At 41.4% G+C, this 27477-nt stretch overlaps 1 protein-coding gene across 2 annotated transcripts in view; it reads left to right on the top strand.

Annotated features, from left to right (window-relative positions):
- The window catches only part of SNRPB2 (small nuclear ribonucleoprotein polypeptide B2), a 31355-nt gene extending 6942 nt beyond the window's left edge, over positions 1-24413 (top strand). For both annotated transcript variants that reach the window (XM_073628234.1, XM_073628235.1), the window contains exons 4-7: positions 6112-6252; positions 14476-14529; positions 18993-19081; positions 24114-24413. In XM_073628234.1, coding sequence (XP_073484335.1) covers positions 6112-6252; positions 14476-14529; positions 18993-19081; positions 24114-24273 — 444 coding nt within the window. In that variant the 3' untranslated portion in view covers positions 24274-24413. The remainder of the gene's footprint in view (positions 1-6111; positions 6253-14475; positions 14530-18992; positions 19082-24113) is intronic.
- Positions 24414-27477: the final 3064 nt, after the last annotated feature.

Raw genomic sequence — 27477 nt, 5'->3', positions numbered from 1 at the left:
TGCTTGCACAGTTGCTGAGTAGGGACCATCTACTGAGATTGTGTGCCGTCCACCCTTGCTGACTTGCTGAAAGCACATGTTGTCTGGCTGTCATAATGAATCAACCGTGTCAATATTTTGAGCAACTGACTTAAGAAATCATACAGATTTGGAGTTCTGACTCCAGATTGACATTCCTAATCTGCAAAATTCGTATGGGCTAGTGACTTAAAGTATTGAAGCCACTGGAAAGCATGAGAGTCAGTCATTTTTTATTTTCAGAAGCAGGTCAGCAATGGCAGGCTTTGTATATCGCTCATTACAGCTTTACTTTAAAGAAGAAAGAAAGAACATGAACATGTGAAATGTGCTGGGTTACAAATACTTAAGTGTAAAGCGGTAGTTTTCTTTACTATTTACTAGAGGTGCACCAAAATGAAAATTTTGGTACCGAAAGCAAAAATTTAGGATGTACTTGGCCAAAACCGAAAATGACAGTTTAAAAAAAAAAAAATATATATATATATATATATATATATATATATATATATATATATATATATATATATATATATATTTATTTATTTATTTATTTACATATAATTTTATTCAGCGTTTTAATTAACATTATGAATTTGAATGAATATGAATTTGACGGTCGATATCTGCACCTTTAGTGTAAGAAAAGCTAAAAAAAAAAAAAAATGCATCCCTTTTAAATTCTATGTATGTCTTCAATCTGGTCCATTGTGCTTCCGTTGTGTTAAAAATCTTGATTGCTGCATTTCCGGTCAGTTAAAAGGAAAAAAAAAAAAAACGCTCCAAAAAGCACCTCCCTCTTTTGAGTCACTTATCACTTGAGTCACCTATGAAAAACACACCATAAGCACAGCAAAATCATGTGTGTTTTCGGCACCATTATTAACACTTTTTTTCTTGGCAAAATGCCAAAAACACAATTTTTGTCCAATATGTTTTGGCTGCCAACATTTCTGTGCATCTCTACTATTTGAGTGTAGCTTTCTCTATACTTCCGGCACTCTAACAGCAGGCTTGTGGCTCTCCTCATAACCCACACTGTCCACTCCTCTCACCTGTCCATTCACAGAATTCTTTTGTTCTGTGATTGAACAAGAGGATGGGGTGGAGAAATGATAAGCTAGCTTTTGTGCAGGAGACCCTTAGGTCTCCTTTTGGGTGGCTGGAAGCATAGTGTAGGCTTTACAAATGGTGATCAATAAGGGTGACTTTACACTGCCCCGCTGCATTTTGGCTACAGCGTAGCTAACCTGCGGTTTTAGTGACTGTTAGCTGTGCTTTCCCATGAGACTTCTATTATTATTACTGTGGTTTTGGTGCACTTTCTGAAGCAATACCGCGGGACATAATTGAAGTCTGTGGGAAAGCACAGCTAACCGTCACTAAAACCGTGAGTTAACTGCACAGTAGCCAAAAGTGCAGTAGAGCAGTGTGAAGGCTCCCTAAAAGTGTAAATGGTAAAGAGAACACAGCAGTCCAGTAGGTGGCATATGCCTCATTACACTTAAAGCCCAACTCCAGGATATTAGCAACCCTCCCAACCCAACTTGAAGGTATGGTCTCGTGATGATCCTTCTGTTTATTTTTATTTTATTTCATCCTGGGATCCTTCTTCCAACATTTCCATCTGCTGGGTCTTCTCTCATAGACTCCAGAGGCAGGAGAACTCGGGGGGATGGTGAGGTGCCCAAGAAGAGGCAGGGAAAAAAGGAAAAAAAATGTACGTCCTCCAGGTCAGGAATTTGGCTTGGCTCATAGAGGAAAATGTTATTTTGATCCATTACACTGCAGGGTGACTTAGGAAGAGGTCTTTGGTATCAAGACTGATGAGTAAGGGCCTCCCTCCCCCTCTCTTCTTCTTAAAACCCCCCCCCCCCGTTTGTGTGTGTTTACCTAGTTATAACAGTTCTAACTTCCATTCAGATCACCTATGCAATTAGAGCAAAAGTTCGGTATTCCCATCTCCCCCCCCCAGCAACCTCCTGAGACACATCACAGGTCCAGTGCGGCTTGCGACTGTGCAGTGAGGGGCAGCTGTGAAGCAGGAAGTCGCAGCCGGCTTCCCACAGTCAACACAACGGCACCAGGAACCCAAAGACCGGCTATAAATTGGCCTGGTGAACACAACGCTGGATCCCTGGGCTGGTAAGTGTCTTTTTATTAAAAGTCAGCAGCTATAGTATTTGTAGCTGCTGACTTTTATTTTTTAAACCTGACTGAAGCTCCTCTTTACCTATTTAACCCAGCACATCTTAAAAATGTTTTTTTCCTGGATTTTCTTTTAAGATCATGCAACAAGGTGGTGTCAGCCAATCTATACTATAACCTTGTGCCCTTCCCACTAAATAAAATGGAAGAAAAGGCTTCCATTCAAATCCTCCTTCACAATCATTAAATATATATGTTAATTACTATGTGCAAAATTGCTAGAATCTTAATGCCTGTAACACAAGTGTTTACTTGCTGTCACATGACCACAGTCCCCATCCTTGCATAGGGTGCCTGGTGGGTGTATTCATTCCTAGCAGGAAGTGATGTATCCTGCATCATATTCCTGTCAGCTGTCTCATGAATGAGAACGCTTGAGCATCCTCATTAATGAGAGCATGTGAGGTCATGAATGGGGCGGGACTACTCTGCCAGGCAGAAGGTGGTGGGGCTTTGCTATGATGCTTGATCAGACATTGACAACGGTACCAGGAAGTGCCTGTGAGCAGTCACATTTGGCTGCCCAGGCACTCCGTTGTCGGTGAAGGAGAGGAGTATTGCTAAATGTCTAGATTAACTTGTTTCTAATCGGATATTTAACAATTCAAATTATCTTTAATATAAAAGTTTATCATAATATTCATACAAATATATAGAGTATTTTTTTTTAACTGGAATTCCACTTTTCTTGTTTAACATTTTATTGAAGTTTTTTTTTTTTTTTTTTTTTAACATGAAAATTTTATTGAAGTTTTACAAGGTGTTCAGAAAGAATAAGTATAACTTACAATCAGTAATAGGTAGTGCATGGAAAGGTATGAGTGACAAGTTTGTAGATAACCGGTGACTGCGGATATCAAAAGCTTTTCCAGGGACTGTATATGTGAGTGTATGGTGCGGAGTATTGTCTAGAGCCCTTAGGCACCCCAATTAAAAGCAGACTGTGCCATGAGGGGAAGACAATACATTAATTGAGCAGTTATTGGAACAAATGAAATGAAAGGAACAATATATTTCACAAGTGAGAGTAACACTTTCAGGGTCTTTGGGATAAAGCAGGTGTTGTGTGTCATTAACTAACTTTCAAAAAATATCATAGAAGGCCAAATAATGGAAAGCAGGGAGGGTTGCCCTCATTTAGGTTACGTCAAGGTGAGCGAGTATGATATGGCCTTAGAACCTGTTAACTGAAGGGGTGTGGAATTTGGGCGGAAGGGGGGGTTCAGTCTCAAACCTCCATGTCGTCCCCAATCGTTAAATTTGAGGGATAGCAATGAGTCTCCCTGATAGAGGAGCGTAGTAACCAAACGCATTATATCTGGGAGATGGAATTCCAATTTTATGACCTGGATATGTAATCTGTTTTAAGAATGACTCAATGTAGTTTCTACCAGTGAAACATAAAACTGATTCTAAAAGAAAAAGCGAAAGAATTCAGTTCACGTATTTATCTGTGCATGTTGTGAAACCAAGTTTCTAGGAATCATAGAGATTGCACAAATCTCAGTTTGGTTAATCTCAGTATTAGTGAAGTTATGATGGCTGTAATTTGCTGTGGTTTTTGCTGATCAGTTGACAGATTTCAAATCCTGTACACAGTGGTGTTCTGCTTGGTTTCATCACTTTGGTAGCTAATCGATGAACAAAGTAATGAATCTAAAATTCAATCTCGCCTTCATTCTCTTAGTAACTAAAACATGACATTTGTTAGCATGCATAATTTAAAGGGTTCTCTAGTAATTTAAAGAGAAAATTATTATATGAATATAGGGGTGGGTGGTGCTGTCAGTCACCGGAAGAGTGCTCCTCCGCAATGGGTCACTCTTTCCAGGTGAATGTACAAATAAGTGCATTAACACATTCTATTTAAAATAATTTTTCGGTTGAAAAAAATATATATAAAAAATTGATTATAAGTTCAGTCTTTTAGTAGTGCAAAAAATGGCAAGGTTTCACGTGACTTGTGCTTGTCCAAAAGTGACTTGTGCCTATGTAGCAGTTTAGGTGACTTCCGTCCTCCCCTTCAGATCCCTGCACCCCTGCAGGGGTAAACCGCATGCAGTGAGTGTAGTAGCAGTCCTCAGGGCAATCGCCTCCTCCTTAGCTCAGCACGTAACTGGGTATCCAGATCCTTGAGCCTCTCGGGGGATAAGCCGTTCCCAATAGATTAGATTGTATTAGTTGCCTCCTCCGTTGTAAACCACAGGTTATCCTCATGAACAAAAGAGATGGGTACTCATAATAGGCGGAGTTTGGTACGCACTCACATCATTTCCAGTTGCGGAGTTCCGGTCAGTGGAACGCATGCCGGTTTGGAGCTCCTCTACTGCAACCAAGCTATGCTAGCTTACATACTTGAATGTGTCAAGTGGTGTTTTTAAACTTTAAGTTTTAATAAAATCATCAGGATTTACACTACGAGTGCCCATCTCTTTTGTCCATGAGGGTAACCTGTTTTTTTCACTGAAAAATTATTTTTAAAAGAATGTGTTAATGCACTTTTTTTTGTTCATTAGTGATTTGGATACAATTAACTCATGTTGCACGTTTATGATATAGCTGTTGAGATGAATTGTTTAGGATGAAATTTGGTTAGAATTGATTGAGTGAGAACACTTATTATTACATTAAGCACTTTCGCATTGCAGGCTGATACACCAGTTTGCAATTAGCACCACTATTAGGGCTATATTTGTACAAACTTGCCTTAAACACAGGGTGAGAACACCCGTCATATTTCTTTTATTTTTAAATTAACCACACTATTTAGCCCTCCTTATTCTTAAAAGAGTAATTCACTGTGGAGGGTTACCCTTCAGGTGACGGCAGTGTCTTTTTCACCTTTTTATTGTACATTGACCTGAAAAGAGTGCCCATTGCAGGGGAGCACTCTTCAGGTGACAGCGCCACCCACCCCTATATTCATATAATTTTTACTATTGGTACTCCGGTTGGAGCCCCTTGAGGGGGGGCAGCAGCCCAGCCTACACCTAAGAGCGGAATCTAACAAATATTATAAAGAGAAGATTATGATGAGCAAGGAGGGAGGGGGCTGTGCTAGGGAATTGGTGGTTCCTGGAGTAGTCATATATATATTTTTTTTAAATTCAAAGGCACGTTTTAAATTGAAAAAAAATGTTTATAGAAAGAAAAAAAAAACTCAAACATTTAAACTACTTTTTTTTTTTTTTCTGTGTTTTTCCTTGCATTATTGGTGACATGGTCACTCCAGTTTTGTAGATGGCAGCCCAAAAGTCCTGTTGGAAATCTCTTAGGCTATTTTCATAAAAGATCTACCTGTATTCATGGCTGATGTGGATTGTACTTTTAAAGTGAGCCTGTCGGGCCCTACAATACATTCAAATGAATTTGTGCATCCACTGCCATTCTTGAATTGGACTTTTGGGGGGCAGGGTGTGGCACTACCTTGGGCAGGGGTTCCACAGGCAGAAATTGCTTTGCTGGTTGAACTCTTTGTGATGGCAATAGACCTTTTCTAGTTCACATGAAAAATGTCCCTTGATGTAAGCACTTGACTTGACTGATAGCTGTGCAGCAAAGTGTTACGAATTCAGAACTCTGTATGTTCCTAGTTCTCAGGTTTGATATCAAACTGAAAAATTAGTCACAGCAATTAGGGCTGGTCACAAAACTGTAACACAGGTATATTTATAGCCAGCTATTGGTGGAAACCTCCAAAATGCAGCATCCTTGCAGCAGGTACGGGTCAAAAGAAGTAGAGGCTTCTGCAGTTATTAAGCTTGCAAAATTCAGAATCTTCAACTAGACAAGCTTTTATCGTGTAGGTGGTTATGTAAACGTAACTTAGTCAAGCTACTGATATCGTGCATTTTCAATTAATAACTAAATTCCTATGTCCTGCAGCGAATTCAGTATGCAAAGTCTGACTCTGATTTAGTATCCAAGATGCGTGGAACATTTGCAGATAAAGAGAAAAAGAAGGAAAAGAAAAAGAACAAACCCCAAGACCAGGCTGCAAATGCAGCAAATAAAAAACCTGTACAGGTGAGTCAATGCATGCTGTAAAGGGATGCAGATTTTAGAAGTTTATTGGGGTATATTTTCCAAACTTGTTGCATCAATTAAACAATTGCCTGTTTCCATCCATTTTGTAATCTGTCTCTGACCTGCAGAGTTTTTATTTCTACTGAGCTGCTGCGAATTATGATGTTTACAAGGATAAGATTTTCTGTATGTTTTCATCTGCCTACATCCTCATTTGCTGCTCATCCTCCTGGTTTCTAGCAGATGAAAACATCGTCCCATCTGCTCTCAGCACAGGCAAGCCATTCAGTTCCCATCTGTGAGCTTTTTTCCATTATAGTTCCAGATATGTGGCAACAGGCTGCTTTTTAACTGCCTGAATTGGAAATCGTATTATTGCATTTTAAAACATTGTAAAACTTACTAAAAAATGTATACAAGGAATACACTATAATGTGAGCAAAAGTATTCTTTTTAGTTACCAGTTTGCTTCAAATGATATGTCATATAATGTCCCCTGTTTTGTATTGAATACAGGGTTACTAGATTGGTAAGTTACTGAACTATATGTGGGTGATTTTGTAAATAAAGGGTCTTGTGGATATACCTGCATGTTCAGATATACTTCTAGATGCTCTTTTCTTTTTTTTTTTTTTTTTTTTATTTAATATATTTTTATTAAAGTGAAATATAACAAAGATATACATATATCTCAGAATGATTGCATTCTTGAAAACACAGCAACAAGAGTTTTAGCACTCACAGATTTCAATGAGTATTTATAGGTTAATCCTCCAATAATTGGTTCGGAAGCGTAACAAAGTGTTGGTATAGCATAGGGTTAATACTTTGTGAGCACTTGAAATAAACCAAGATAAGTGTAAACAGGAAAAAACCTTACTTTGGTATATTAAAAACTAAGAGATAAATAATAACAGAAAAAGATAAAATTAAGAGAAATTTTATGAAAGAGGAGAGAGTAGGAGAATAAGAAAGGTAAGAGAACAGAGGGTAGGAGGGGGGGTATGGGGGGGGGGTTGTAGCTGGTATGCATGTCTACACACCAAAAGGGAGTTGGCTAAGCTTAGACTAGAGGTTTAAGAGGTTTGCGTTATAAGTTCCTTATAAGCAGATGTGGATTGAAATTTTTTCCAAGAATCCCAGGTTAGAGAATGTTTCTTAGAGGTACCTCTAATGTCGTGGGTGATGCTCTCCATAAGATGTACCTTATCGACCATTTGTAACCAATCTCTTGTAGATGGGATTGTTGGTTGACCCCATAAATTAGGGATTAAAGCTTTGGCCGTGTTAAGTAAATGAGGAATAATTGAACGTTTATATATTCTTATGGGAGTTTTGGTGGAATGAAAAAGAATAGTCCACGGGTCGTTGGATATATTGACATCTGAGATCTGTAATATTAGATTGCGGATAGTGTCCCAATATGGTCGGATGAGTGGGCAAGACCACCAGATGTGTGCGTGAGTGGCTTTGTTCCCACAGTTCCTCCAGCATAATGGGGAGCTGGCGGGGAACATTTGTTGTAATCTGACTGGGGTATAGTGCCATCTCGTAAGCAATTTATAATTGACCTCTGACATTTTTGAGGCCAATGAGGAGGTGTGGGCTAATTGGAGGATCTTTTCCTTTTGGTTATCTGTAAGGGAAGAATCTAGGTCATGCTCCCATTTGGCCAAGAATGGTGGGAAGTTGGGGTTTTGAAGTGTAATGAGAGCTCTGTAAAATAGAGAAATTCCATGTAAAGGGGGATCTTTTGGATAGAATATTTCTTCTATGGTATTTAATTCACTCAGACCTCTAAGCGGGTTGGGTAGGGATCTTAAGAAATGTTGTAATTGGTGATATCTCCATTTATCTAGATATGTGGTGGGTTTAGGGGCAAGTATCACGTGTAATGGTTTGAGTATGTTGTCACGGAGGACATGGTGTAATAGAAGAGGTTCTTCCGTTCCCCATGATTTAAAGCCTGGATCTAATAAGCCTGGTAAGAAATATTTATGATTGAGGAGAGGTAGTAGAGGAGAGTCATACTTCCATGAGAATTTTTTGTGTAGGGCGTCCCAAATATCTAGGGAGGATATAGTGAGAGTCGAGGTAGATCGAGCTAGGTTCCTATAAGAACGGGGTATCCAGGGGGCTACCGAGAGATCCACACCACTTAAAAAGTATTCAATTTGTACCCATAGTTTCGATCTAAGAGCGTATTTCCAATCAGCCAGCCTGGACAAGATAACTGCTTGATAGTATGCCTTAAAATTAGGAAGTGCCAGACCGCCTGAGCATTTGGAGCGAAATAGTAGCTCTCTCGATATCCTGGAGTGACCGCCCCTCCAGATATATCTGGAAATCAGAGTTTGTAATATAGTGAAGAACCCCACTGGTACTCCCATTGGAAGCATTTGAAAGAGAAAAAGGATGCGGGGTAGTATGTTCATTTTGATTATGTTCACTTTCCCCAACCATGTGTGTGATAAGTTGGACCATTTTCGTAGATCCTCCCTGATCCTATTTAGCAAGGGGATATAATTGTGTCGAAATAAAGAATGGAGATTGGGAGTCAGATATATACCTAGGTATTTCATGCTTTTTAATACCCATTTAAAGGGAAATAGGGGCTTAAGGGAGAGAGCTTCGGACTTGGAAATATTGATGTTTAAAATTTCAGATTTGGATAAATTTATTTTGAAGTTAGAGATGGATTGAAAGGTAGAGAATTCAGACATTAAGTTGGGAATTGAGATGCGTGGTTGCTGGATAAAAAATAGTACGTCATCCGCATATGCCGCGTATTTATGGGATCTTTTGCCTATTTGTATGCCTTTGATATTAATATTATGCCTAATTGTAGCTAGGAAGGGTTCTAAGGTGATAGCAAAGAGGAGAGGGGAGAGAGGGCAACCTTGTCTGGTTCCATTATGTAAGACAAAGGGGTCACTCAACGTCCCATTAATTCTAATTTGTGCTGAGGGGTTTGAATAAAGGGATGAAATTCGGTGGAACATCCTAGGTCCCAGCCCAAAGTGGCGTAAGGTCATCTTAAGATATTCCCAATCCACCCTATCGAAAGCTTTTTCAGCATCAGTGGATAGGAGTAGGGTGGGCTGGGCGTATCTCCTAACGTATTGGATTAGGGATATTGCACGAAGTGAGTTGTCTTTTGCTTCTCTATTGGGTATGAATCCTGATTGGTCTGCTGATATCCAGCTGGGCAAAAGAGGGAGCAGCCGGTTTGCGATTACTTTAGCAAAAAGTTTGATGTCAACGTTAATTAGTGATATTGGCCTAAAACTGTTACATAGAGTGGGGTCCTTATCGGGTTTAGGGATGACAGTGATGTGAGTTGATAGAGATTCTGGGCGTAGACCTGAAGAGTGAGATATAGAGTTTGCATAAGCGGTGAGACGAGGGAGCAGGATGTCGCTGAATGTTTTATAATATGAAATGGTGAACCCATCCGGTCCAGGAGCTTTGCCGGATGGGGATGATTTCAATGCTACCAGGAACTCCTCTACCGAGAAATCCTCTTCCATTTCTTTGAGGGCAGATATGGGCAATTTGGGTAGGTTAGCTGCTCTCAAGTAGGAAAGCAGGCGGCTTCTTCTCTCTTTTTGTGGTAGAGAAGACAGATCATTTTTAACATTATATAGGCCTTCGTAGTACTCTCTAAAGGCCTTAGCAATATCTGGGGTTGCATGGGCTAAATCCCCTGTTGGAAGTTTGATTTTGGGAATAAAGGACTGTGATTGTTTAGTCTTTAAAGACCTGGCTAGCAGCTTGCTTGGTTTGTTACCCCATTCATAAAATTTCTGTGATAGACGTTGGAATTTTCTTTTAGTATCTAAATTGAGAAGGGATTTTAGTTCTTCACGTTTGAGTGTGAGGGATTGAAGGTGCTCATTATGCATGGAGAGTTTGTGTTGTTTGTCTAGAGCCGCTATTTGCTGTAGAACCTGATCAATTTGTTGACCATGCTCCCTCTTTTTCCTAGCCCCGAGCTCAATAAGACGACCCCTAATAGTAGCCTTGTGGGCTTCCCATACAACAGAGGGAGAGGTGTCAGAGGGTTTATTTTCCTTAAAATATTGTGAGAGATGAGAGGCTAACATGGAAACTTCAGCTTCATCAGAGAGAAGGGAATCATTGAGTTTCCAATTATTAATGCGTCGTGGTAAGGAAGGCACGGTCAACGTCGGTGATACAGGTGCGTGGTCTGATATAGATGCGGTGCCAATGTGAGCAGATTGCAGGAGGGGAAGATGAAAATGATCTAGGAATATATTATCTATTCTGGAATAGGATTGATGTGTTGTGGAAAAATGTGAATAATCCTTCTCCTTAGGGTGGAGAAGGCGCCAGGCATCCATCAATTGAAGATCCATGAGCTTTTTTTTAACAAGTTTCAGTTGTTTGAAGGAAATATTAGAGCGGCCTTGGGATGTATCAATTGTTGGATCCAGTGGCATGTTAATGTCGCCCGCTAGGATAGTAAGGCCTTTGGCGAAGTTTGAAAGTTTAGTTAGTGTTTGTGAGAGGAAGGTTGACTGATTTTGATTAGGACAGTACACGTTTGCAAGAGTACATTGAGTGTTACCTATGAAGCCTTTTAAGAAAAGGAAGCGACCATGGTCATCTGCCAACATGTCAGATAACCTAAAGGATACATTTCTGCAGAATCCAATGGCCACTCCTTTAGCTTTATTAGTGTCTGATAGACTATAATACCACTGTGGAAAGTGGGATGAGGTTAGCTTAACGGGCGTTGTGTGAGTTAAATGCGTCTCTTGGAGAAAAGCAATAGAACATGTGGCTCTTTTAAGTTCACGTACTAATTGGTGTCTTTTAGCAGCAACATTAAGACCCCTAACATTATACGATATAACCTTTAATGTAGCCATTGTTAAAGCATAGTACGTACCTTCAGCCTATATTTCCATGCATACCAGCTAAAGGGGGGGGGGGTAGAAAGGGAAAAAGGAGAGGGTTTTTTTGGAAAGAAAGAGAGAGAAAAGAAAAACAAGAAGAACACATGTGAGAATCACATATATAAGTTAAACAACTTGTGGGAAACACATATTTATCACGCAGAAATCTGCAGTGTTCCCATTGGGGAGAGAGAGAACTAGAGGCCAGCCCAATCCCTAAATGAGAACTGGATAGGGCAAATATAAGGCCAATCGTTCTCGCCAACCCCAGAAGGAAAGGGGGTGTCAGGGTTGCGCTGTAGTGGAGGAGGGCAAGCAGAGGAAGCGTGTCCCCACAGCGCGCGACCTATGAGAAAACGAATAACTTATAACTATAAGTAAATAATTAGTTCCATTTAGGAATGTAAATATTACCAGTTTGTAACCAGGATCAGTTTGATCAAAACATAACCCCTAGGCAATAAAGTGCAAACTAAGTCGGTACTTAAACTACGTACCCAAGAGTAAAAGGTAACAAAGCACGTTGGTCATTACCACTGTATGATGGCTTCGGCCATATTTAGACAGGCACAGTAACACAAAAAAAAAAAAAAAAAAAAAACCCAACTGCGGCCGAAGCCTGACTTAGTATTAACAACCTGTAGGTAAAAGATTATCCATGATAAGAAAATTAGTATGTGTAAAAAGTTACATATTTCAACCGTGCTTTTGTGCTGAGCCTGGAAGAGAGGTACGCCTTTTCTTTGAAGGGGTCTTTCTCCAGGGTGGGTCCGGTAGGCTCAGAAATTTAGGGATTGGGTCTTGCCAGCCTGGGAGTTCCATGGATGGAAGATTAAGATCTTGCAAGAAGGTTGGGAGTTCCTCCGGAAATCTCAGCGTGTGTGACCGACCATTTTTTGTGGCAATTAGGCAGGCTGGGAATCCCCATCTGTAGGTGATCCCGTCTGAACGCAGGTGGTCAAGGAGCGGTTTCAGAGCTCTGCGGCGGTCTAGGGTTTCCTTAGAAAGGTCTGGAAATATGGTGATGACTGCTCCGTCAAAGTCTACGTTAGGCAAGCCCCGCATCTTCATCATAATAGCATTTTTGTCTTCAAAATAATGCAAGCGACAAATAACGTCTCTGGGCTGATCTGACTTAGCATTACGGGGTCTTAGGGCACGGTGTACTCGGTCAAAGCGTAGCGGTGCAGTGGCTGAATTGCCTAAGATGGTATTAAAGATGCCTCTTATAGATGGTTCTAGGTCATTATCACCCGTTGCTTCTGGCAGACCTCTGACTCGAATGTTATTTCTACGGTTACGGTTCTCGAGGTCTTCGAGTTTATACAGGGAGGCACGGTGGGCAGAGGCCAACTGGGTAACAGTGTCCTGTAGTTCTTTAATAGCTAAATCATGTGTGTCTTGTCGCTGTTCCGTTTCCTCAACTCTGGCCAGGATATGTGTCATGTCAGATCTGACAGCAGATATCTCCTTTTTTATGGATTTCTCCAGACTGTGAAACATTCCTGCAAGTTCTTTTTTGAGGCCGCTCATTAGCGTGTTCATTTCGGAACCCGCAGGGGATCCTGGATCATCCATGAGGTCTGAGCAGTATGAGGAGGTCGGGGAGCTGTCTCGCACAGATGCAGCGTGAGATGATGGAGAGACGCTGGTCCGTGAGGTTCGGACCTGCTCGTCTCTTGCGTTAGCCAAGTACTGTTGAATAGAGCCAGTGGAGACTGGAGCGGGCAGAGATCTTTTACCCGGACGTTTACCCTTGGCAGACCGGGGTTTAGGTGTTTTGGCGGGCATTACTGGAACTATACGGTCGATCGCCGTGGGGGACGTCCCCTACTCACATCTGTTTAGAGACATGTTTCCATCATAGTATGCAAGCAGTGTTAGAAGTGCTTCAACAGTCACATGGAAAAGCGATGGTAGTTGTACTGATGGAGGTTTATGGGAGCAGAAGCTATGTGTAAGATATAGTAGTAAGGAATTGGTTTAGGAGTACTTGGAGCACCAAGATGGCCGCCAGCCTCCAGAGGTAGGCCAGAAGGAAGACTTTGTTTGCGGAAATAAAGTATGCGGTCTGTCACTGTATGAGGGGGTCAGTTGATGGAGTGAATGTTCAGCAGTTCAACAGTTATATTATTAGCTGGGTAAGGCTAGCAGGGGAGATGGTTTGGAGTACCAAGATGGCCGCCGTCTTCCATAGGTAGGCCGAAGCCGCGGTCTTTCCTGAGATTCGCGGCCGGCCGAGTAAGCACCGTTCGCTGTGGGCCTAAGACAGCGCCGCGGGGCACCAAAACTGAGGCCCTGGCGGAGTGGGAGCGTGCCGATTCGGGCCAGTGGGACTCTGCAGAGGGGTGGGAAGGCAGATGCCTCTATACTCACTGCGCCCGTATGTAGGAGAGGCCGTTCCCATAGGCCGCAAGATGGCGTCCGGCGGGGAGCAGTCCGAGGCAGAGAAGGAAACCTCCAGGCAGCTCCCCTCAGGCATCCAAGGCTCCCCCGACCGCCGACGGCGGCACAATCAGGCAACCAGGCACAGGCTCCTCTGGTCTGCTTGGCTGTAGGATCGATGGGCGGCATGTACGGAGCCCTCAGCAGGCCTCAAGATGGCGGCGGGCACACAGGGCTCAAGTCCAGCTGGAGGCCCGGGGTCAGACCAAACGCGGCACTGGTGGCCAATTTCCCCTGCCAGCCACAGCGGAGGTAGGCTAGGCGCTTCTGAGGGTGGAAAGGTGCTCCACGGATTGAGGATGGGCTAGGATGGCGTTGGATGGGAGTATGTTGAGCGGAGCTCAGCTTCCACACGTCCTTCTCCTAGCTCGTCCGGACACGCCCCTAGATGCTCTTTTCTAAGTGGATTTTATGGAGGGTGCCTCCCCCTTGCTTACTTCAGCACCCTGGGATAAGCTCAGGGGTGTTTGGCTGGTGTTCAGTTGATTTCAAGACAGGAGGCAGACTTACCCCATTAAGACAATGCAACTGACAATCTGGCTTTATTGTTGTATAGGATATAGCCATTTCAAGTGTCATAACCCAGCAATAATTCACCTACAACCCAGAGAACATGTTGACCTATATAACTAAATACCTGCAAATGGGCTTGTAACGTGTTGGACATTTCACAGTACTGATCTCTATCCAGATATTTGGTTATCCTGGATCTTTTTATAATGACTTTTTATAACAAAACTTGCTAAAATATTTTTCATCAACTGCGTGGCATTAATATCAAAACCTGGGGTACCTACTAGTTATATTTTATTGTTCTATGCTTTGGTGTGCTTATTGTTGATGTTGTTCTTTACAGGTTCCGGGACAGGAAACTGACAATGCAGCGCCGGGATCAGCACAGAGCCAGCAGGTAATAAAGCATGTGCATGGCTTACACAAAGAAACATGGTCTCTGTTATGCTTTTAGATACAATTACTTGTCTTTGGGTTGTGCTTGGAAAAGACAATAATGCTTTCAATGTAAAATTTAGGCAACTGCAGTGTTCAGTGACATTAGTCTATTAAAGAGCACTTACAGTGTAAAATAAAGTACCCATTAGTAGTTGGTTATCTATTTCCCAGGGGACAAGGAAAACAAATTGCATGCATTATCAATTCTTCATTTAGTATATTTCTGTCCATGCATTGTTTCCTGCTATAGAATGTTATTTTCAGGCCTATAACTAACTTGTGTGTCCTATATATATGATGGAATTTGTTTACAATTTGAACCTATACATAAAAACCTGAGGCTCCTTTTTTGTTTTTGCTTGCTTATTATCTCATATTTGCTTTGAACTGTTTGTAAAGCATAAACATTTTTTACCTTAATGCATTCCTTGCATTAGGGTAAATAATGTTTAGGTGTCAGCAACCCCCCTCTTCCTTTTACTTACCTGAGCCCTCATTCGATCCAGCACTGTGCACGTCTGCAGCTCTTTTCCCTCACTTCTGGGTCTCGCTGGCTTTGCTGGGGCACCGGGAGTCATTGGCTCCCAGCGCTGTCAATCAAAGCCAGTGATGAGGGAACAGGGCCGAGTCCCCATGGTCTGTGTCAATAGACGTAGCAGCCAGGCTCGGGCATGAGCACACACAAGTGCCCCCATGGGCCAGGTAAGTATAGACGTGTTTGCTGTAACTTATTTTTTTTAATTTTCCTTTACCGTCACTTTAATGTTAACTAGTGCTGAGGAAGTGTGGTGGCTGTTATATCTGACTTCCCCCTCTGAAAATGCTAATTCCCTGAATCTCATTTTTTTTACAATGTCTTCACTACTTTCTGAGTCTTAGACCTGGAACAAGTATGCCGATTTTTTATTTTTTTTTTTTTTTTCAAAGGTGTTTATTTTGGCTTGACATGGAATCTACATGTAAAGAAAAAATGGGCTCAAGTGAGCCAGGACATGTGGTGTTTACAGGGAAAAATTGTCAGGGTCACTCAGTACACGATATCAATGGAACAATAAGTTCAAGTAAATTTAATACCCACCCAATATCAGCCAACATCATAGGTCAGTGAAAGAAGTCCACGCTTGATTAAGATAGGTACATCTAGACTGCGTGCTGCAGGGGAACTCCATCCACAAATTCCAGGTCTTCTGACATTTATTAGGGCAGGCTTTGCCGTTGTAAATTATTTTATATTTGGGGAGATCTGCATTGATAAGGCAAAATACTTGTGCTAGTGTTGGCTGGTTGGATTTTTCCAGTCTAGTGTAGACTTCCTTACTTGTAAAAGTAGTAGTACATGGGCAGGTTCAGAACACAGGGTATATAGTAACAGGAGATTCACCATATCGGTAGCACTGGGCATGAGGCCCATACGGAGCAAACTTGTCTGAGGGGTAATGCAGGTGATGTATACAGTTTAAAGTGTTACTAAACCCACAACAAAAAAATCGGTCTGTATATTCAGTAAAGCATGCTCGTTATACTCACTGGAACCTAAGGGGTTAATCCTCTGCATTGTGTAAAAATGCTGTTAAATCCTGTCTTCTCTGATCCTCCCCTTCTTCCTCAGTCCCCGACCCATCTCCTGCTAGTACAGAGCAATGGGGACAAGCTGCACATGCTCAGTTTGGTGTGTATTGCTAAAGAGTTTTTTCATTCTTCTTGGGAGAGTGCATGTGATCAGCACAGGGCCAATCGGCACTGTCCAGAGGGTCAGGGGTCATGCAGCCTCATAGGACAATCAGGGGAGAATGAAAACTCCTCCTACAAGCTTCAACCATTGCTCAGCTGGACACTGATAGAAGTCACAAGACTGCTATATACTGCTGATGAGAAAAGATATTTAGCCGTTTATATTTACTAAAATGATTTAGTTTCCATGTCCTGTGTACTGTGGTAGACCAGATACAGTGAATGCAGGTTCCTAGGTTTAGTAACACTTTAAATTGCATGAACCTTGTAAGCTGTGCTAATGATATCTGAAACTTCCTTCCAGTTTTCCTCATTCACAGTGATAACATTTTCTGTGTCACATTGCAATTTAACATTATGAAGTTGTGATAGGTAAACAAGCAACAGTATATTGGGTGATACGGTAGCTTTCTTATTGTCATAAAGGCTGAGCAAGTAACAGCATTCCAGATGATTGCTTCCTGCTGTTGACAACTGTGTCTTAAACAAATACCTGGTGATCCTGCCAGTATCCTGTGTGCAAGTCATTTTTCTCTTTTATTTCGGCGCAAACCCATAGTGCATTGACAGTCATAAGCAGTGTATTCTCTATTTTACACACTGCTGTAGGTATGGTGTGTCAAAAGATTGCAATCATCCCTGTCTACGGCCTGAAGACACTTCTTGGGTCTCCGTAGAGCAAAAAAACGGGCATCTGGGAAATTGGTGGAAGCCTCCTATTCCCCTCCTACAACCCCCTTTCCTCCATCCAGTGGAGCTGGGAAGACAGTGGGTTCCAGAAGTCACATTACTGCCAAACCATTGTGAAAAAACTGATTTTTACTTTGTTTTTATTAAATCAGTTTAAACACTTGCCTACCCAGGCCAGTTCTGACACTTCGCTCCCGCATGTAAAAATCATCATATTTTTTTGCTAGAAAATTACTCAAAACCCCCACACATTTTATAATATATACATATATATATATATATATATATTTTAGCAGAGACCCTAGGGAATAAAATGGTGGTCGCAACTTTTTTTATCTTGCGCTAGTAATTTTTCAAATGCGTTTTTGTTTTGGGAAAAAAACTGTTTAATGCATTAAATAAAACAAACAGTAAAGTTAGCCAATTTGTTTGCATAATGTGAAAGATTAAGTTGCACCGAGTAAATAGATACCTAACATGTCAGGCTTTGAAATTGTGCACACTTGTGGAATGGAGCCAAACCTGGTACTTAAAAATCCCCATAGGTGACAATTTAATTTTTTAAATTTTTTTTTTTTTTTAAAGGTTACCTGTTTAGAGTTAGAGAAGGTCTGGTGCTAGAATTATTGCTCTCACTTTACTGTTCGCGGCGATACCTCACATGTGTGGTTTGACCGTCGTTTATGTATGTGGGCGCGACCTATGTATGCGTTCGCTACTGCATGTGGGGACAGGGTTGCTTTTACATTTATTTATTTATTTATTTTCTTTTTTTTTTTTTTTTTTTTACTTTTTATTTTCTATTTTGACACTTTATTTTTTTTTAATCGCTTTTATTTCTATTACAAGGAATGTAAACATCCCTTGTAATAGGAAGTGACAGGTCCTCTTTAAAGTGAGATGTGGGGTCAATAAGTCCCCACATCTTGCCTCTAGGCTGAGAAGACTGAAAAAAAAAAAAAAAAATCCTCACTTCCTAGTCGAGGCAGCAACATTTTTTCAAATGCAGAGGCTGGGCGTGATGTCATAACATCGCACCTGGCCTCCGAAAAAGATCATAGAGACGTCTGAGGGCCATCTGGCCCGCTGGATTTTCTATGGTAAATTTCCGGCATGGACCGATTTCCTTCTCCCTCTCGCTGATCGTACGGGCGAGCCAGGAGGAGCACCGAAGGGCGGCGGGAGGGGGGGGCGTCCCCTCCTGCTTACCTGTAAGAACGATCATGCAGCTGAACAGCCATATGATTGTTCTTTCGGTGCAGGGAATCACCTTCTCTAAAAGAAGATATCTGAATGATGCCTGTAGCTGCAGGCATTCAGATATCCCTACTCAAAGTCGACAACGTCATATGACATAGTTGGGCGGGAAGTGGTTAAAAGGGATGGTTTAAAAAGATCTAAAATATACTATTCTTTGACTTCACATATAGTTAAAGTAAGCCAGGAGTTTCCAATTGTCAACAAAGGGCAAGTTTACTGTCCTTCAGACTTTGAGAGGACCAGACTATAGCCAATGTAAGTAGAAAAATCCCTGGTGTCAGTGGGAGTAATAATGCCCCCATCATTGGCATCAGTGGGAGAAATAGTGCCCCAATGTTGGTATCAAGGGCAAGAATGGTGCCCCATTGATGGTGTGAATTGGAGGAGGAATAGTTGCCTATTGCTGGTGTCAGTGGGAGGAATAGTGCCCCATTTTTGGTGTCAGTGGGAGGATTAGAGCCTTATATCAGTGGGAGAACGTGCTCCAGATGCTGAATAAAGGCAAACGAAGGCCCACATTTGGTCTCCCAGGCTGCAGATGTAAACGCTCAGTCAGAAATATGCTGCTGCAGCTAAATCTGAACTGAGCTTTGGGCACTTCATGGACAAGGAAACTTAGCATTTTCAGTACCTGGAGGAAAAAATGCAATTTTTGGGGGTTTTACAACGGTTAATAAGCAGGACAAAATGTATATATAATTGTGAATGATTATTGAATTTTGATTTATTTATTTATTTTAGGTGCCTGACAACCCACCAAATTACATCTTATTCTTGAATAATTTACCTGAAGAAACCAATGAGATGATGTTGTCAATGTTGTTTAACCAGTGAGTATTGTCTATTTTATCTCATCATTGTGAAGTAGTGTTGTGTTCTGCAGTTTCAGATGACTGCACTAAGGTGTTTCAAATCTCTTAACAGGATATTTTAAGTTGAGGAAACCATTCATGTGAATTTACTCATTGTATTTCAGATGGTGGATAATTGCTTTTTATAGTCTATTTGTTTAGATGCATTGCCATGAGGATCTCTCTTCTCCCTCCCATTTTAAATAAGTTGAAATACTTTACTAAGTTGGGAAACTATGCAGGCAGAAGCAATGACCAACTTTCTGATTTGTTAGATTCTGGTTGGTGGGGGTCAGGAGTGCAGGCTTGCGTATTTGTTAGAGAATACATTTTTATTTGTTTTAAAAACCTAGAGAGAAATTCGTTATACCAACACACTTTCACAAACAAAATAGATGAACGGTGTAATATTAGGTAGTTGGTCTGCAAAGATGAATAACTTTGAGGGGTAACAAGTAGGTGATTGCTCACAGTCATCAAGCTTTAGAGATTTAGGTTTCCTGACAACATTGTAAAGATGCATCATAAGATATGGTTTGTTAAACATGACCTCCAGCCATTTAGGAGAAGGAAAGCACTGTAGTACTGTAAATGCATAAAGTATGTAAAGGTCTGTGTTGGATTAACCATAAGTAAATGTTTTAGCATTAAAAATACCTGTGTTGATAAACAGCAGATAGGTGGATATCTTTTACAGGACTGTCACAGGTTAGAATTCATATGTTGAACTGAAATTCCAGCATACAAAATACCAGTCAGTATATCGGCTAAATATGTTTTACTTAAAAGAGAAGTATGGACTTTTTGTTTAGTTTAGAACTCTACTTACCCTGCCGACTCTAAAGGCCTGTACACACGATACGTGAATCAGATGGAAAAATTTGTACAACGAGGTGTCTGACGATTTTCGGATCGTTAGTATGGTGCTTTCGACAGCTGATTTCGCTTTTTCGTCGGACAAAAGCTGGATGTGCAGACTATAAAATTTTTGTTGGATGTGAACTCAACGTCCGATTTTCGTTTTTATTAGTACGGTTTTCGTACAAAAAAAATAGTAAGAGCAATACTACGCATGCTCAGAAACAAAAGAATACATACAAAACTATTCAACACATTACGTTACTTCTGACGTTGTATTCTGTCGTACGAAAATTTTCGTATTGTGAGTAACATCTTCACTTTTGACATGAGACTAGCGTGCCACAAAAAACGGACGTTTGGTAGTCCGAAAATCTGATCATGTGTACGAGGCTTTACACTGAGAACCGAGCGATCTAACACCACCGATCGCTCAGTTCTCAGGGCTCCCTAAGAGAGCTGCTGACTGTCAGTGACTGGAGCGCTGGGCTGTGGAGGAGGCAGGAGCGGCCGGCTCAGCCTCTCTGCAGCTTGCTGAGAGGCTGAGCCGGGTGTTGGTCCAGGCATGTGGGTGGATCCCAACGCCATTGTTGTGATCTTGCTTGAGCCTGGACCGGCTCTGTGACATCAGCCGACAGCGGGCTTCGGCCTGCTGTCTGCTGAAAACGGGTCACAGGAGTGCAGAAGGAACTGCACTCCTGTGATCCACAGAAGAAGTACAGCCAAACGAGCTTTGGCTTTACTTTTCCTTTTTAAATATTACAATCATGGGAATGTGGAGGGGTGAGGATTAGAAAGGTCTTGTCTTTTCTTTTAAATTCCTGAAATAAAAACATCAGTAAATAGGAATGTAGTTTTCATCCTTGCACTTATGGCATCTTGTCACAATGAGAAAGAAAAGGTAGGATTTATAATTATGTATGTTGTGTGGATTTTGAAGACTGGAATGTATTTCTAAAGTGTAATATTTAATGTGACCTGTCCATAAAAATCTTCTTAACCTGTAAACTGTTAATATTGTGCATGATGCCTTCTCCATCAGGAGAATAGAGTGTACATAGTAGTGCTTTAAAGGTTGCCCCATGTTGCCTGCATGGGACTTGAAAGAAGTATTCTTGCTTGCTCTACTAGCAATATGGGTTTTTATTATTTATTTGCACATATATTGTACATTCACATCAATCCCTGCTCTTGAGGAGCTTGCAATCTAAAGTCCCTAACTCATAATTATACATACTCGGGCCAATTTAGACAGGAGCCAGTTAACCCACCGCCGTACCTTTTGGAATGAAACCTACGCAGGCACAAGAAGAACATGTAATCTCCAGGCAAGTAGTGCCTTGGTTGGGATTCGAACCAACGACCTTTATGTGTATTTGAGTTTGCATTCTGATACTGCTTATCGTACAAATTGTACCAAAGAAGGCTTGTCATCAATTTGCACTGGAACTTTACAGCATTTTGCAGCTGTACTAAGAATCTCTTCAGCGCTATAAGATGTGATGGAGTTCTAGTATACCTGCAGAATACTCCCAAATATCTTGCAGTGTATGCCTCCTGCCATTAGTGGTTAAAAGCTTTATCAATCGCTATATAGGTGGACCACAGATTTTTAGCTGCAAGAGCTGAATACATTTTGTAAAATTGTAAGAATTATTTTTTTTACCTACTGCGCAATTCTTGAACTTGCTAATTGATATTTCTAGAGAACAACCATAGTACCGTAATTCCTTGTCTGTGTGAGACTAACTGCAATCCACTGGAAGATCAATAGCCATCAGGTCTTTCTATGTTGATGCTGCTACTCTTACAAGCTTTGTGCATAGCACTTTTGGGTGTCTGAAGATAATACAAAGGTGGAAAGATATATTTAGGGTTTCATATATTTTGTGTGTGTCTCTATTTTTTTTCTAGTTTTGGATCAAGTGTGGAGATGAGAACCCCTGTCATGTCTTACTGCTGTTCAAAGCTCTGTTAGGGAGATTTTCCCTCACTTGTTGGTGACACCGCTTTTCTATACTGGGAGCAAGTAATACTCTCCAGCAGCAATACAGACAGAAGTAAAATTAGGTTAAAAGAGAAGTATGAAAAAACAAAAAACATTTATACTGCCCTAGGTGGATGCAGCATGATCTGATGCTGTTTCTGTCCCCCTCCGCCTCTGAAGTGTGAGAGATCAAACAATGCTGATCGCTCAGTTCACCCCCTTTGCTCTGAGCTGAGAGACAGGGCTGTCAATCACTGGCTCTCAACTATTCCCCCACACCCCTCCCTAGCGCTCACTCGAGCGATGGGCTGTGGAGGGGGGGGGGTTTAGGGGCTGGCTCAGCCTCTCAGTGTATCACTGAGAGGCGGAGCCAGGTGCTGGTACAGGGATCTTTCCAGAGCTTTAGCCCGCCGTCAGCTAAAAATGGGTCACAGGAGTGCAGAACAAACTCTTCTCCTGTGACCTACAGGAGAAGTATAGCTAAAATATTTTTGGCTATACTTCCCCTTTCAAGAAGGGAAATGCTAAAATTCCTAACAGCTTTTTTTTTTATTGTCTGTTTCCCTGCTGCACATTTACCCTCACTTCTGAACTGGTATAAAAAAAAAAGGTGTCGCCAGGACAGGAAGGAAGGGAAAATCTTTTTAATAGAGCCTCAGACAGCAGTAAAACCTGACTAGAGTTTTTTTTTATGCTTTCCCTATTCTATATAGATTGTGCTCTTTGGAGTTCCTTTTTACTTTTACCCTCCCCAACCTGTTTAAGTATCTTTATGGTGATGTTAGTTTAAGGCAGTGACTGGCATTTTTAAACATCTCGTAAGAAGGGAGTGGAAGCTGCAGATGAAAACTGGGTAGAAAAAGTTGAGTGATGCTTGTAATTACTACCATAGTTTTTACTCTACATCTATCAAATTCATTGCAGCTCCTTTTCTCTTCACTTTTCTTTGTTGGAAGGTTAAATGCACTATTAGATTTTGATAGACTTTATTAGTGCATTAAAGTCACACTCCAGTTAACACTTTTTTTAACAGATACGACAGCCCCCCCTTGGAAACCTGTGATAAAGGTTTCCTTCAAATAAAAGCTGACCATTGTAAGCTCCACTGTCAGTGGTAATTTGGTTTATATCAATCCTCTAACTACCAATTTTGCTAGACAGCTTGGTTTGTAAGGCTCCGTTCACATGTGGCAATTTGGGATCTTGGGCAGAATCGCTGACACTTTGTCCACAATTTTAAATCACACTACATTTGCAAAAAAGCCTGTTAGGATGGCATTATTGCAATGGCACCTGAAATGCAGTGTGGTTTTGTCACAGTTATTGCAACAAACCCCAACGCATTAAGTTTGTCTCCCAAAAGAAGCTGCTGTTCCTCTTTGGGCGACAAGGTTTGCTGGTTGCGGCTTTCCGTGTGATTTATCGACAATCGCAACAAAACCACCACGTCTAGGGTGACATTGAAAATGAATGGCACCCTAACATGCATTTTGAAAGTGTAGTGCGATTTGAGGTTTCCGGCAGAATAAGGCCCCTTTCACATGGACGGACAGAATGGTGCTTTTAGCTGCGGATTTTCTAGTTTTCTACCGCAGCTAAAAGCACGCAATGCTTTCCTATGGCCCCATTCACACACTGCGTTTAGCTGCGATTTAGTTACATGCGGTTCTGTGCAGATAGAAAAAATAGAATTGACTGCATCCAGGAGCAATTAGCGCAGCTATCTGTACATAACTGCAGGTAATCGCAGTGTACTATTTCTGCTGCGGATAGCAGCGGCTAGAAGGAAAGAAAAGCAACAGGAAGCACATCAGAAATGTCAAGAATGTTCCAAACGCAGGTAATCTAACTGTACAAATGTAGCTGATCGCAGTGCCTGGAGTCTTGAATTTCACAGAACATATTATATGCTTTTACCTGCGGCAGAACAGCGATTTTTCCTAAGATCCCAAAATGCCAAATGTGAATGGAGCCTTACTGGCCAGTTCACCAGGTGAAAATAACGACAAAGGCTAAAATGTGAGTATTGTTCTGCAGTATTGCTCATTTACAGAGTGTCTCCAGATGGTTCCTGTGATAGAGAACTATTGTTTTAGATTAGAGAAGGGATCAGTGTTACTTTCTATTTTGTGATCTAGCCGCTGACTTTACTATCTTTTACTGCAGATTCCCTGGATTCAAAGAGGTTCGCCTAGTTCCCGGAAGACATGATATTGCCTTTGTAGAGTTTGAGAATGAGAACCAGGCAGGCTCTGCTCGGGATGCACTTCAAGGTTTTAAGATTACGCCATCACATGCTATGAAGATCACATATGCTAAAAAGTAAAAACCGTTGCAATTTCTGGACTTTATTCATGGCTTTTAGTTCTTCAAGAATTCATATTTGCTGTTCAAACATTGAACTTTCTTTAGGAATTGGTTTATATCAGATTGTCATTTTTGTACAAATAAATGTTTTTTGTTTTTTTTTTTTACTCCATTTGCCTAAAGCTAAAATCTGGGACAAAAAAAATATATATCTAGCTTCCAGAGCCACGTATATTTTCTTAGTATTGGTGCCCTTTAAATATTTCGTCCAGATCTGTGCAGTACTTTAGGATGAAAAAACCATGTGCAGGAGTGTCCTGCAGTAGACCCATTTTTGCTGCTCTTTTTCCTTGAGCAGGATGACTGGCTTTGTATCTGCATCCTCCTGAAGTTTTCTGCAGTGAGATGACTTGCTGGGTCACACCTACAGCTTCTTTCTATACATATGCTATGTCTATCACACGTATGATGTCACAAAAATGTTTACCAGGTAATCCTGACTTTGCATAGGTGTCTGCCGGTGCACACAAAGTGCATTCATATTCCTTGTGGCTATTAAGGAATGTATTTAAATGAAAGTATTTGTGCCTGGAGTTCTGTTTTAACTCATGATCTCCACCGAGAGGAAATCCTTCCAAAGTGAAGGAATCCCTGGTTGTCACCAGAACTGGTGGACCCCATTTGAAGATTTCCCTTCTATTACTGTTCTGTGGACAACTGAAAATTTGGGACTTTCTTTTGCTTTCATTTCATTCATTGATAACGATCATCAGGACAAATAGAGGGGGAGAATCTCCCTAAAAGGGGAAAAGACAAATGTGTCCTAACCCCACTCCACTCTATCAAAACTAAAATAAGTTTTGCCTTTAGTTATATTTTAAGTCCCGATTCACACTATTGTGGTGCGGGAAACCATATGTGATTCGGATAGGAATCGCCCTGCATTCTTGTTCAAATCACATGCGATTCTTTGCAGTACGATTTGTTCACACCCATGCAATCTTATTCAGCCAATCATGCTGCGTTTTAAGAGGTTTTTGAGGTGTCGTTAACATAGGCATGAATGGAGTGCGATTGTGATGCGGCGTGGGAAGCGCACAGGAATCGCTGCAAATACAGCACCACATCAGTGTGTACCAGCACTAAAAGCAGTAATAAACCCAAATGCAAATATTTATTATATTGCAGCTTACCAATTCTTAGATGTGATGGCTGTATTCGTTTTCTTTTTTAGATGTTTTTTTTTTTTTTTTTCTTCTGTTTTCATCTGATGATTGGGCCAGTAAGAACAAATTCTCTTCCAGATGTATCAGTTTACAGGAATGAGACAAAACATTTAATACTGGCAGGGGTGCTTGCAATGATTAGCTTGTATTTATTCATGTAAAACGGTTAACCCAATAGGAAAAAAACTGCTGTAACTGAATAGTAAGTTAGAGCTGGAGTTTGGCTTCAATCTGTTAGTGTGTTTAAAACTGCTAGTAAATGTACCACTCCTCTCCCCCAGATTAACAATGCTGCTGTCAGCTGTGCCCCCTGTTCTCATTCATCCAGGGTGGGGGCACTCTAATGCAAGAGGTGTGTTACTGGCCAGATCACCAGGTGAAACCAGAGAGGGCAGGGGGCCTAAAAAAGAAAAATAATGCAGCCAACACATCTAAGGTTTGGTAAGCTACAATATGTTACATCTTTGGTTTTGGGTTTAAAACTGCTTTAAGATGCAACAAGAAGATGCAGGACTTTCATCCTGATCGCCTATTGAGTAACGAACTGACCAAGAGCATACATGTGACACAATGGAAGTCTGCCTGCCTTGCATGCTTGTTCCGGGTCAGTTACTCTCTAGGCCGCCCTCTTCATCACTGTCCCCAACTTCTTCCTTGGTCTTGCCCCGGCAGTCCTCTTTGGGTCAAGTAACACTCACTGGGCTCACCATACTTCAGGACTGAGGCTAGTAATTTATTAGTTCAAAAATGATTGTTGCCTCTGTGGTTCCCATCACTCATTATTACACAGGCGCAGTGGAAGGTAGGCAAGTGGTACATGAGGAACCGAAAACAAAAACTTATGCATACATATTTTTTCCCACATTCTCCTAATGCTTAGCAAAAGAGTACATACAGTGGGGCAAAAAAGTTTTTAGTCAGCCACCAATTGTGCAAGTTCTCCCACTTAAAAAGATGAGAGGCCTGTAATTGTCATCATAGGTATACCTCAACTATGAGAGACAAAATGTGGAAACAAATCCAGACAATCACATTTGTCTGATTTTTGAAAGAATTTATTTGCAAATTATGGTGGAAAATAAGTATTTGGTCACCTACAAACAAGCAAGATTTCTGTCTCACAGACCTGTATCTTCTTCTTTAAGAGGGTCCTCTGTCCTCCACTCATTACCTGTATTAATGGCACCTGTTTGAACTTGTTCTCAGTATAAAAGACACCTGTCCACAACCTCAAACAGTCACACTCCAAACTCCACTATGGTGAAGACCAAAGAGCTGTCGAAGGACACCAGAAACAACATTGTAAACCTGCACCAGGCTGGGAAGACTGAATCTGCAATAGGCAAGCAGCTTGGTGTGAAGAAATCAACTGTGGGAGCAATAATTAGAAAATGGAAGACATATAAGACCACTGATAATCTCCATCGATCTGGGGCTCCACGCAAGATCTCACCCCGTGGGGTCAAAATGATCACAAGAACGGTGAGCAAAAATCCCATAACCACACGGGGGGGGGGGGACCTAGTGAATGACCTGCAGAGAGCTGGGACCAACGTAACAAAGGCTACCTTCAGTAACACACTACGCCGCCAGGGACTCAGATCCTGCAGTGCCAGACGTGTCCCCCTGCTTAAGCCAGTACATGTCCGGGCCCGTCTGAGGTTTGCTAGAAAGCATTTGGATGATCCAGAAGAGGATTGGGAGAATGTCATATGGTCAGATGAAACCAAAGTAGAACTGTTTGGCAGAAACACAACTCGTCGTGTTTGGAGGAGAGAGAATGCTGAGTTGCAACCAAAGAACACCATACCTACTGTGAAGCATGGGGGTGGCAACATCATGCTTTGGGGCTGTTTCTCTGCAAAGGGAACAGGACAACTGATCCATGTACATGAAAGAATGAATGGGGCCATGTATCGTGAGATTTTGAGTGCAAACTTCCTGCCATCAGCAAGGGCATTGAAGATGAAACATGGCTGGGTCTTTCAGCATGACAA

This window comes from Aquarana catesbeiana, linkage group LG04, assembly GCF_042186555.1.
Source record: "Aquarana catesbeiana isolate 2022-GZ linkage group LG04, ASM4218655v1, whole genome shotgun sequence".
NCBI classification, from domain to species: domain Eukaryota; kingdom Metazoa; phylum Chordata; class Amphibia; order Anura; family Ranidae; genus Aquarana; species Aquarana catesbeiana.
This window is presented reverse-complemented; position numbering and strand designations above follow the sequence as displayed.